The sequence below is a fragment of the Pangasianodon hypophthalmus genome, chromosome 22, assembly GCF_027358585.1.
Source record: "Pangasianodon hypophthalmus isolate fPanHyp1 chromosome 22, fPanHyp1.pri, whole genome shotgun sequence".
In the NCBI taxonomy this organism is placed as follows: Eukaryota; Metazoa; Chordata; class Actinopteri; order Siluriformes; family Pangasiidae; genus Pangasianodon; species Pangasianodon hypophthalmus.
In genome coordinates, this window is record NC_069731.1 from 7,906,054 (window position 1) to 7,919,071 (window position 13,018).

Sequence of the window (13,018 nt, forward strand, 5' to 3'; positions counted from 1 at the left end):
AAAAGTTTGAGCCAAAGCTATTCAGAGTTCTATATTTCAGGATATAAAGGAAGACTACAGAAGCAGTCTCTCACAGGTAATGAAATGAAAAGGAGGTTCCTAACTCTTGGGGTTCTCTTACACTTCATCCAACTGTTCATCCAGTTCATTATTAAGCTCTGGTCTTTGTAAGACCAGGTGTATTTAATGAAAGGAAATTTTCAAATTCCGCAAGGTGAACCAGGAGTTAAGAACCCATGTGTTGAAGAAAGGTTTAAAAGACAAAGAAGTGAAGTCATTCCCCCATTCAGATGTTGGCCGGTATAGAAAAGAAGAAAAAAAAAAAAACAGCTAGCTCACAGACTAAATGAAAAACATGGATAGCAAATGAGATGATGACAGATTGGAAACTGAGGAAAAAAGATAATGTGTTGTTTCTGTGTTGAGAAACAACAGACAAAACATATTAAATGATAACCAGGCATAAATTTCCACTATTGTCCACTGTGATTTCAGCATGCATTTTCACTCACTGCTCCTTTGTCCAAGAAATTGTTATAGAAGTCCACAAAGTGTTTCTTGGTCTCTTTGGCACTGAAGTTCCTGAAGAGGTCAGCATGCAGGTAGCACAACTGTAGTTGGATGGATAGACAGATGTTACATATTACAAAACTGTAATACTTATTCAAAACATACTCAAGCTTTACAATCAAAGTATTTATAACAATTTCAACAGTTACTACTATTTATGCCATGTTTTACAATCAGGACTGCATCCAAATGTGTCTGCTTCTATGTGGAACTGCTTTAATTTAGTTCACAACATTAAACCTTGCTCTAAGATCATTCAGCTGTCTTTAAATTTAAGCCAAATTCGAGCATTCCACATTCTTCTCAGTCAGCGACAATTTCTGCCAGAGGTGAAATTATGAAAGATGATCTTTACTGAAGTTTGTAAATTCACTGAAAATGGGCCTCATTTATCAATCTCTCAGTAAAGCTGTGTGGAAATATTTTCATCGTGCAAACCGAACTAATTTCCACCAGATTTCCACAAAAGTTTCAGTAACACTAATTTTCATCATACTCAGACAGCTTTCTTTCAAGCCATTAACATGATACAAGATTTGCTTGAATGTGTGTGTGTGTGCAATTTGAAATAAATATGTTTACTAAACTTGTCAACATAGTCTACATATAAATTTTCAGCAACTCTTCAAGCCTATCAACTGAAGTTTACATTAGAGATTCTCCTTAGTAAGTTATGAATCTCCTTATACATAAGTTGACACAAACTCAGGAGCTCTGGCAGGATACAAACATTTTTCACAACTCACTGGATTTTCATGAATCAATTTCTTGTGTAATTGCTGAATAAACTCATTTGTGTACACTCTGATAAATGAGGCCCATTGTTCAAACTTTCTGCAAATTCATTTTGGGTTGCTTTTAGAACGAATTTAGTAGGACAACCTGAGAATATTTAATACTATCCAAAAGGTTCCTCGTTTGTACACTATGGAGTAAATAAGTACAGTAGTGCTATTAAAGAGGAGTCAAATCCTCATATCAAGCACTGTGAAAAATAAAGGGGGGGGGGGGGGGCAGTATTGAGGGAAAATATTGACCTGTAGAGTTCAACCAGAAAAGCAGATGTTCCTTCATAAAAGCAGACTTTCAAGGAGAATAATAATCAACTGACATTCCATGTAACCATATAAAATATATAACTAGATTAGTGTTTAACTAGAACATGGTTTATCACTAGCTGCATGTGTCATTTGAGAAACTTCAAGTGAAGAAATGGGCAAGGAGACAGCAAATATTAGACGAGACATTCATTCTTGTTGTACCCATAGCACCCAAAGCAGGATTTACATAAATGTGCACTACTAGGAAAACAGAGAGTGGCTAGGATGTGCTGTGTTAGGGAACAGTACCTCAGGAGGGTCACTTTGCAGCATGCAAAATAAAGGGAGAGATGCTCATGCTTCACAAGATGAATCAGAATAATTTCAATCCTTAAAATGGCAAATCTCTTAAATATAAACTCTCAAGCATCACCACACTGTAGGCAATATAATGGCATATAATGCAGCCTTAGTCTTAATGACAAGTATTTTGTTCAGATTTTGAAATTTTGTCTCAATTATTCAGCCAATTTAGAAACAAAATACAAAATCTTACTGCACTTAATCATTTTAAATAAACATTACACAACATTTTCTCACACACTGTATAAGACCTCAATACCAAATGTATAAATCGATGAATTAAAATAAGCATATTAATTGAAAGTACATTTACATGCTAAATAGAAACAGAATTAGGAGTCTAATATATAAATAAATCAATAAATATACCACCATAGTGTGCAACCAAATACGCAGTTAAAACACATGAAACTGGAGCTCATGCAGCGACAATAAAAAATTATTTTTTAACTGTACTTAAATGCCATTTTAAACTCTGACAGGAAGCAGAATTAATTTCCTGGTTCATTTACTGCTACTAGATGTTGCTTAATTACATAAACAGTGAACAGATTATACTAACAAGCATATAAACAAAGGAGCTCAAGATTTACCTTATATGTTTAGTATGAGTGCAACAACAACCTTTTATTAAGTGAAAGTTATGGTTCGAGCATTAAAGTTTGCTATATTATGACTTCTTCGTAAATCCAAGGAAGCTGAAATATTTTGCCAAGCATGAGAGAGAGAGACTAGGATAAGGATTGTAGCAAAGTGGCAATAATTTAAAAAGTAATGTACTCTGGCACATGCATGCACGCATGCATAATCCTAATAAAAATAGATACATGCGTACATAAATGTATGCTTGTTGACACAAACAGACAAACTGCGGTTTGTTGGTGAGCAAGCAGATTCCATCCATGACCATTAGTCACTAGTGTTTACTAATGACACAACGATGTTACCACATATAGCACATCAGGGGCGCATAAGCCTCTCAACTTCTCACCAGAGGAGCACAGTCAAACTGCAGGATGACGTGATGGAGGAAGACCAGCAGGTGGGTGGGTTTGCTTTTCAACAGTTCGATACTGTTAAAATGACTGCACTGATCATCCACTGCCTGAAACACACCATGAGAAGAGCAGAGAAGCAGCAAGATTAAAATGAATCATAGTCTGGTAATATGAGCAAAAAGGTCTTTTGCTCATCAGGGTATTCACAATGAATTACTGATAATGCCCCATGCCCCCCCCCTTTTTTTTAAATCAACATATAAATGACAGTATACTGAAAAGGAATAAGTGGCTCACCTGGCCCAGATCATTCTCAAAGTCCTCATCCTCTGCTCCTATTATACTTTTGGCTAGAGTAGAACAGTGCGCTCCTGACAACCCCCGCTTAAACACAGAGAGAGAAAGTTCAAACTTACATTTATTACTTGGGTACAATGTAGTCTCTTTCTTATAAGTTCACATTTGTTCTTGTAATCCTTGTAATCTGATAGCCAGTTTAGCCATTTGATTGACTTCTTTCCAATAAACACCTTAACCTAATCCCTATTATTTTGATTAGTAGTCAGTCAAGCAGAATGCATCTGCAAACTTGATTTTTAATCATCTGAATTTGTCAAAAGCTTTAAACTATTTGTAACTATGTTCTGCTATAACATTCAGTGTCTTTCATAAATCAGAGATAAAACATAAGTTGCTGTGTATCTCTCACTTAATCTATGTAGCGCAATTTGGAAGAAGAGATAGGACTTACTGCATCTCTAAGCAAGAAGCAGAAACATAAACTCTGCATTCAGTAAAACTTCTTACGTCATTACCAACAGATTTGCATTTTCATACAAGTGGACTTCAAAATTTCATTGCAATTATAATTACATACAAGATTTATTATTTATGGCTTTTTTTTTTTTTTAAATAAACACCAGTAGAGCTACGCTATGTTTATGTTCTCAGTGCATAAACCACATCTATTTTACCTTTTGTTTTATAAAAAATAAAATCATAAAATCATGCTGTACTAAAGATTTTATCCTAAATTTCAATGATACAGATACGTATTTGTCTTTACTTATTTATAAATAGTAATGTCATTGATATTTATTTTGATTTAACTGCTCAACATCTATGTAAATACCATCCTCAACTAGACTGCACAGGTTCAAGTTGAACCTGCTTCCAATAAACCTGATTCAGCCCATGGAGGAGTTCATAATTAGTGCATGAGCTGGATCAGATGTGTTGGAAACGGAGAAAGTTTAAAATTCTGCAGAGCAGTTGGAATTCAGGACCCAGAAAAAAAACACTTGAACACTACTGTTTCCAGCACTACTTGATCCATAGCACACATTTGTGAACAATTTATGCTAGTGGCCGAATTTGCATTTGCCTAAGCTCTTTTTGTGAGTACTGGGATAGCATTTTATGTGACTTTAGTCATCAGATTTTTTCCATTATCTTGTAGTTTCAAATCAAATATTATTCAGAAGCATAAATAAATGTAATTATACATTACAGTAATTACTAATATAATTTACAATTTTGGCATAGCTGGGGTATTATTAAAATTAGTATGCGCCATCTTCACAGTCTCCTTTAACGCACCAAATTCAAATTTAACCCTGCAAATGATTGAGCTTACTGAAAACAAGTGGACAAGTGCCATATTCAGATCAATTTTTTTTACATAGCTGCTTATTTACTTCTAAAATTTGTAACACTGAGTGCAAAATCACTGTATGAAACATGCTTTTAAACACTAACGTGTCAGTAACGCTACTAATAATAGGGGTGGAACAACACACAAAAGTCAAATCCGATATAATGCGATGTGATACAATACATAAGCATAAATTAAACACTGCTTGAATGTGTCTCTGGTTTCCATTTTCAACTGATTAAAACATTCAACATTATAAAAGACTAGTATTTGAAGCTTAATAGTGCCACAGTGTTTGTGTGATCCATTCAAACTCTTAGCAGATGTATCGACTCAAGAGCATTGTACAGAATGACACAATCTAATATCGCCATATCGTTACACCCCTAATATTTAACTGTGGGCAAACAGGGAAAACATCCCAGCCTTAACCACATGGTCACCCCCAAGTTATCTGGCCACCAACACATGCAAGGCGAGCGTACAGCCAGAGCATGCATTGCTCCCAGTTTTTCTCCTGCCTTTTGCTAACACAAAGGCAGTTTTCACACAGACCATATCAGTCTGGAATCTTGCATAGGCTCGTAAAGAGGGGCCTAAAGGGACTTCAGCAGCAGGGGGGAGATACCATGCTGGTGGGGAATCATGGCGGCTGGACATGCCTTGTCCCTTCCAGCAAGGTCGTAATAAGTTTATGAGCCCCCAGAGAGATGCCATTCACAGTGGTGTGACATGCTGCAATGCCTACCACATACACCCTCAGTGTAGATGGGGACTTGCCATTGTCTAGCAGTCCCTGAAGAAATAGTATTTTGGGAATCTGACAAATACTCTCGATTCAGTTGATCAGAATTCATGGTACAGCATCCACTTAAGCACATACTAGGAACTCTTGCATTCAGGGGTGCCTCCTGGACTACGAAGTCACAGTCATCAGTTCGCGATTCGTTATGGAAGAGCTCAACCCACAGGCCCACAGATGACCTGGCTGGGGACACAATTAAATATTAGGGGTGTAATGATATGGCATATTGGATTGTACCATTTGGGGCAGTAAAACTGCTCAGGAATGAAACTGCCAGGGTGTTTCAATCACAAGCGAAAGCAACAGTTGAAACCAAGGTCTTGCCTGCCATCTTGGGCCTATGAGAAGTTGGCCACTTTGGGGGCAATGTTGCTAAAAACAAAGCATTTTTTCACTGTTCAGAGTAAAAAGCATGTGGAAATACAGTATGCCATAGTGAAACAGATGTTAAAATATGCAGGCAGTACAGAAGCTTTTGAATAGTTTTGTTCGTGTTATTTATGTCATGCCGAATGCCTGCGCCCCTAGAAGATGAAAGAACCAAAATAATCTTGGTTACTTTTTCATTTCTTTATCCTCTCACCCTTTAATAGTAAAAGAGAGAGGTAAGATAAGGTCACCTTGCTTTAATGTTCTTTTTCTTTGTAACCAAATTTCTGACATTTCAAATGAATTTTTTTTTTTTTATTGCAAATGCAATATCATGAATGAAACTGCCTAAGTTAGCAGAAAGTTCTTGGAGCTGCAAATCGGTTAAAAACACTGCTAAATCCAAAGTAAAATTACTTATTGTAAGTGAAGAATGTACTCTAATTACATTATCCAAGAAACAGGAAATTCTAGCAATATTTGTAGTCAACAAAAAAGACACGGGAAATTCTAGCAATATTTGTAGTCAACAAAAAAGACACGAACAATCCATCCATGCTCTGGTAGTAATTTTTTTCCAAGGAAAACACCCTTTTTATTTACTAAAATGTAAAAACACTGGGCCAGAGAACATAATTACTGCAGTTAATTACAGATTAACCCAACAACAATGTTTAAACCACCACAAGAACTTTATCTTAATTCCTTACCCCATTTTGGGCGTCTTCACAGTCCATGCTAAAGTGGGTGGGGCCGACGTCCGTCACTCAAGCTCCTGCAAAACATGAAAGCACTGTCGGTGTGATTTAAGCATTTTCCGACTAACAGATATAGATCATTGGAGGAAATACAGACCAAAGCAACAGGAGCCAAAAGCAGTCACCAGGCATGTTTCCACAGAAGTTACAGATTTTGAGGAATTAAACAGTTCTGGAGCTATTTTAAACAAGTTCCTGTACAAGTTCCTGCTGCAATAGTTTGTGTTTCCATTGTAGAATGTCCATTAACAAAAGTGTGCATAATCTGCCATTTTAGTGTGCGGCAAAAGCGATACAGTGAATGGAGAGTGTTAACATGTAAGTTACTTCGTTGGCCACATATAAAGGCTAACATTTAAGTAGATTTCTAGCTACTAAAAGCATGTATAAAATACACTCCTGTAACCTGATGTTGTTAACTTGCTTTTTTAAGTAAACAGGTCTCTGTTTTGTTCACCTTCCACTGACGTGCTCCGGATACTTATATTTATATACTAGTGGTTAGGCCACAGTGGTCTCACCACTGCGGCCCGGGTTCAATTCCCAGCCAGGGAACCAACCCCAGCATGCAACAGTGTGCTCTTAGTGCCGGTCCCAAGCCCAGATAAAATTGGGGAGGGTTGCATAAAGAACGGCATCTGCCATAAAAACTGTGCCAAATCAAATACGCAGACCAATGAGCTGCTGTGGCGACCCCTAACGGGAAATGCCGAAAGAGGAACAACAACAACATATTGCATCTTGGGACAATCGTTAGACATTGTGGCTACATTATTAGAACAATGTACTGTTTAGAGCAGTGCAACATTACTGTCTTGTTCCATTGTTCAACTGACAATGTTCAATGGATAGTTCAAGTGAGCACATATAATGTTAGTTGAAAAAACTCAAAACTGACACAAAATTGACACAAAAATGTGCTGTAGAGAAATATTACACATGGGAGAATTATAGCAGCATTTAAATGTCTGTGCACACTAAATGTCTTGGCGCATTCGTGACACAGCGACTCGGTTCTTTGCACTGAAGTCTATCTGCACTGGATTGTAGCCAGTAATGACTGAGTATTTATCACTCACTTTAATCAGTTTCATAGCCCTGTCTCCAGAGACGTCTGTGTTACGAGAGAGAGAGAGGAGAGACGAGAGAGAGAGAGGGAGAGGGAGAGAGAGCGAGCGAGAGAGAGAGAGCGAGAGAGAAAGCGAGAGAGGGAGGGAGAGGGAGGAAGGAAGTGGGTGTAATTTCCGATCAGAGTCATTTCCTGTCAACCTGTCTGCAAAAACTGAGTGCAAAATGGTAGAAACAGACGAAGAAGACAAAAGACATGATGATCACATAGAAAATTCTAGTCTTGGGGCCAAAGTGCAATTCTGAGCTCTTTATTAAAACAAATGGACATTTCAAGAAAGGGCAAGCTTTGATATCTCTTAAGGGTCTTCCAGTTACAATAACCTTTGTTAGGAAGGTTATGTAACCACAGGCTACAGAGGAGACAAAGGAGCAAAGTTGAAAGAACCTGTACTAAGACCATATAGTGTAAAACAGAGAACACACATCATGACACGATAAATAGGAACACACAGGAAAAAATATAACCATTAAAATAGACCCAGGTCAGATATTAAGCAAACGAGCTGAATTAAATAATTTAAAAAAATAAATAAATAAAAGTTAAGTGTTTAAGAAGAACTTCTGGATTAGTCAGATACCACCTTAAAAATGCTTCCAAACATTTAATGTATCAGTTTAAGGATAAGGTTACACAGGACAGACAATAAGAACAATGAAAAATGGAAGTCTTTCCATTACAAGATGAAATACACTGAAACCATTTGTTTATACCTTGACCCCATTTTCCATCCAGAATCACTAGGACTTGGAATTTGTCTTGGTAGAATTGGTGTAACATAGATGAAAAAACATACAAATAATACAATATGACATTATTACAAGTTAGTTCCAGACACTAATTTACAGGTACCTGGTCCTCCACAACTGGTGACAGATACATCACCTTATACAATCTCTTCAAGCTGCGGTGAGTGTAATTTTCATACTGTTCGGAGGCTGCTAGCTTGAGTTGGGTTCCCTCGTCAACTTACTAGCCCTGTTAATCTACTTCCTCTTTTCAGTCTGTAGCCAGGTGGGGTGTCTTTCGGTGCTCTGGGTTTCTGAAAGTTTAGTGACCTGCAAGCCATTAAATATGTGCTGTGAATGCAAGACATTAAATATGTGCCTCGTGCTCCCATTAGGTCTCCCTCGCTATACCGCAGCCCTTCTGATACTTAAAATGTAATGACATGATGCAGAATAACTAGTTCATGCTTTTCTAACTCACTGCTGTCACAGCTTCCTTACTTGTTATTTTAATAAACTTGATTGGCTATTGCTGGGAAAGTTAATAATCATTAGATCATTAGAGGAGAAAAAGTAATAAGATGTTAAAAGTTGCTCCTCACAATTGTTTTAAATTATATTATTGAATAGAACTATAAATATGCCAAATGATATTTGCTACAGTCATTCATTCTTATTTATAAGCCACCATTAAGCTGATTAATTCACAAGAATAATCAACTATTAATATATTAGTTTTTGCAGCTCTAGACACCCAGTAAAATTATGCATTCATTATAAAATTCTACTAATGACCTAAAACAGCTGAATGGTCTCAGCCCACAGTATTGGAGTAACAATTTTGGTCTACTATGATCCACCATGTCTGTTTTGATCAAATGGTGCAGGTTCTCTCTCAGTACCTAAAATGAAAACTACAGCAGGGGGCAGGTCTTTTTCCTACCAAGACCCTCCTTTAGCCACCTGGCTAAAGACATCAGGATACAGCTGTAATTGGACATCTGGCTCCTGTGTGGCCCCACCATGGAGCAGGCCATTCAAAGTGTGGCTAATAATGATTCAGACAGGTTACTACGTGTGTTACTGGCTCCTACTGAGGATATTAGGACTGCTGACTGCAGCAGTTGTTCCCTTGGGTCTGTCAGTCAGTCTGGTGTGGTACCACATGGGCTACGTGGAATCCCGGTGTGAGGTCCATTTAGACAACATTGTGGCACTCATATTAAACACCAGGGCAGAAGGAGATCTGATGGCTCTCTCCTCCTTGCATAAAAGTTCCTCATGTGGGCCCACCCACAGTTAGCCTAACTGAAAGCAAATCACTTACCAGAAATGCAGAATTGTGCATGTTATCAAGACAGTAAATGTACCCAGAAGAGTGGAGTCTGCACCAATAAAGTGTCCCTTTTCTGGGAAGGGTTTGGCATGACATAGATGGTCCCCTTCACTGATGCCAAATCAGATTAATTTTTTCCTTGGCAGACCCAGAAAGCCCACTGGGACAGGACTCATTGGCCTCACCATCTATTGAATAAATAAGCCCCATAAACAATAAAGGTTTATGCAGCAACCGATGCAGTGCACCATAGCACCATGGGTGGCATCTCACCGTAGGTTCATGAACTTATGTTTGTGCTGGAGTACCTTAAAGGCTCTCTGTATGAGCCCACACTGGATGCCAAACTGTAATAAATGTCTGTAAAACTGCCTTTTTGGTAGCAATCACCTCACCAAAGAGTGGGGGAACTGCATGCTCTGTAGATAAGCTTGCCGTGGTTGCATTAGTGGCCAGATAATACAAGGGTGACCTTGTGGCTAAACCTGGGGTTTCTCCGCAATGTCATATTGCCTAATTTTTTTTTTTTTAGCCAATAGACTGACCTTGCAGCGTTGTAATGAAGATGAACAGACAGAGCTTTCCTTGTGGTGTCCTGTACACTTCCTACAGTACTATGATTCTCAGACCAACTGTTAATCTGCAACAGAAAAAAGACACAGGGAGCTCTGTTTTCTAAACAGAGCTTGGGCCACTGGATGATGGACATCATCAACATGGTTCATAGGTGGGTTGAGAGACTAGCCCCTACCCCGTCAAGCCATTATTCAAGGAGCATCTCCTTGAGAAGCCTGGACTCCTGCTACATGGATGTCTTGCGGCTTCTCCAAGCTTACAGGTCTATCATCTCTCCTCCCAGTAGTGTGAGTGCTACTGTCATTTCCACCTTTCCAGTCAGCCCTAAGGTGCTCATTACATTGTAGTATTTGATCCAGGCATTATCCACTGCCCCTTGGGGTTATAAGGGGTGAAATAAAATGCTAGGTACATATATACCTATGGTTCTATGTGGTTCTTCACTGGATATTCATAGAACCACAGTTACACACATAACAAGTGTTCTATTTCACCTCTCCTACCCACCAAGGCTGGTGAAGATCACCTAGCTAGCACATACCACAATGCTAAAAACACAATAGTATGGATTGGGAACCTGGAGATGATCTCTAGAACTCTAGATGTGTCTAGGACAAATTAATCCTCGTACTGTTGTTAGTGCTATTTGTTTTTGGTCACTCATACACATTTATACATAGCTATGTACAATATAAACACAACACTTTGTATTCAAAGACCTCTGAGTGCTCAATGCTGTTACCAACCATATAAAGAACAACGAGTCTGGGTAAGGCCAGAAGAAACTAGGGTGTGGTGGAACAATTTTATGAATGAATGAAGAATGGTAAACTAATTTTAGCAGATTTCTCTTCTATTTTCTTGCACTAAAATGCCCCCACATCAAAAGAGCACTGACAGGAGTGGTGGATGTAAAGTCATAAAGTTTGCTTACTCTATACTACTTGAAGGATAAGGTGGGACTCTGGAAAACCATGAGTGCTTTTGGATTATCTTAGAAAGATGTGTTCAAAATAATTAGAAAAGTGTGCAAGTATCATCAGTGCCCTGAGTACATTAAAAGACTGTTTAAAAAGGCTGTGTTCAGAACCATGATGTTGTTATTTGCAAAGCATGTGGTATGTCTGGAGGCAGTTGACTGCATATAGTCCCCTCCAATATTGGAGGGGCAAGAGCAACTCGATAGTTTTTGCTGTACATATGAACGAATATGAGAAGATAGATCAGAATTTCAGCTTTCATTCCCTGATATTCAATTCAAATTTACTTGTATAGTACTTTTAACAATGGACACTGTCACAAAGCAGCTTTACAGAAATAAATACAGTCAAATTAAATTAAACCAAAATAAATTGCAAATACATGAATTTATCCCTAATGAGCAAGCCAGAGGCAACGGTGACAAGGAAAAACTCCCTGAGAAAATATGAGGAAGAAACCTTGTTAGGAACCAGACTCAAAAGAGAACACATCCTCATCTGGGTGCTATTGGAGAGTGCAATTATAAATAAATCCCTTCTATAACTGTGTACTACATGGGCAAATAGTGCAATTGTGCAACCAGTAAATTCATCACAGTTTTCACTTGAAGTCTGGTTTGTTGAACCTATCCACTGTCCATTGATGGAGTCCTGAGTACAAAACTGCTTGCAGCAACTGCAGCCCCAAAGCCACCACAGCAATCGCAATCCCAAGCCATCACAGTACATCTACATTACATTACATTATAGTATGTGATATTTACAGCTAGATGTGTTAAACAATTTGCGCACCTTTGGTGGCAGACCACCCAATTTTTAGGTGTGCAAAAATATTGGAACAGATAGGCTTAAAGTAAATAACACTTAATATTTAGTTACATATCCATTGCTTGCAATAACTGCTTTTCATTCTTTGTTTGTGATGCTTTTCCAGACTTGTACAGCAGCTTCTTTCAGTTGTTGTTTGTTTTTTTTGTGAGGTTCTCCCTTCAATGAAATGCATACTCAATTGGATTAAGGTCTGGTGATTGACTTGGACAGTCTGAAAACTTCCACTTTTTCCCCTGATGAAGTTCTTTGTTGTGTTGTCAGTGTGGTTCGGGTCACTGCGTGCTGCATGATGAAGTTCCTCCCAAACAGACTTGATGCATTTCTCTGTAAATTGGCATACAGAATGTTTCTGTAGACTGAATTAATTTGGCTGGTACCATCATGAGTTACATCATCAATAAAGATTTGTTAGCCCGTTCCAGAAGCAGCCATTGAAGCGCAAGCCATGATACTACCTCCACCATGCTTGACCAGTGAGCTTGTATGTTTTGGATCATGAGCAGAGCCTTTCTTTCTACACACTGTGGGCTTTCTATCACTTTGGTAGAGGTTAATCTTGGTTCAAGAATGTTTGTGGCTCATCTCTATAGTTCTCTGTGAATTTCAATCAACCTCTATATTTCTGCTCACAAAGTCTTCTTCAAATGTTGGACTGTGATACCTTCATCCCTGCCCTATGGAAGTTGTTGGTGATGTCACTGTCTGTTATTTTTGGGTTTTTCTTCACAGCTTTCACAATGTTTGTCATCACCTGTTGTTCGATGTCTGGTTGTTAGTACACCAGTGGTTTCTTTCTTTTTCAGGACTTTCCAAATTGTTGTACTGGCTATGCCCAATGCTTGTGCAATGGCTCTGATCAATTTTCCCTCCTTTCTCAGCTT

At 38.3% G+C, this 13,018-nt stretch overlaps 1 protein-coding gene across 4 annotated transcripts in view; it reads right to left on the minus strand.

Moving 5' to 3' along the window:
- The window catches only part of arhgef1b (Rho guanine nucleotide exchange factor (GEF) 1b), a 45,975-nt gene that overhangs the window by 24,842 nt on the left and 8,115 nt on the right, over nucleotides 1-13,018 (minus strand). For all 4 annotated transcript variants that reach the window (XM_034297982.2, XM_053227886.1, XM_034297981.2 and 1 more), the window contains exons 2-5: nucleotides 6,510-6,574; nucleotides 3,269-3,355; nucleotides 2,965-3,078; nucleotides 513-611 (exon numbers count right to left, since the gene is read on the minus strand). In XM_034297982.2, coding sequence (XP_034153873.2) covers nucleotides 513-611; nucleotides 2,965-3,078; nucleotides 3,269-3,355; nucleotides 6,510-6,536 — 327 coding nt within the window. In that variant the 5' untranslated portion in view covers nucleotides 6,537-6,574. The remainder of the gene's footprint in view (nucleotides 1-512; nucleotides 612-2,964; nucleotides 3,079-3,268; nucleotides 3,356-6,509; nucleotides 6,575-13,018) is intronic.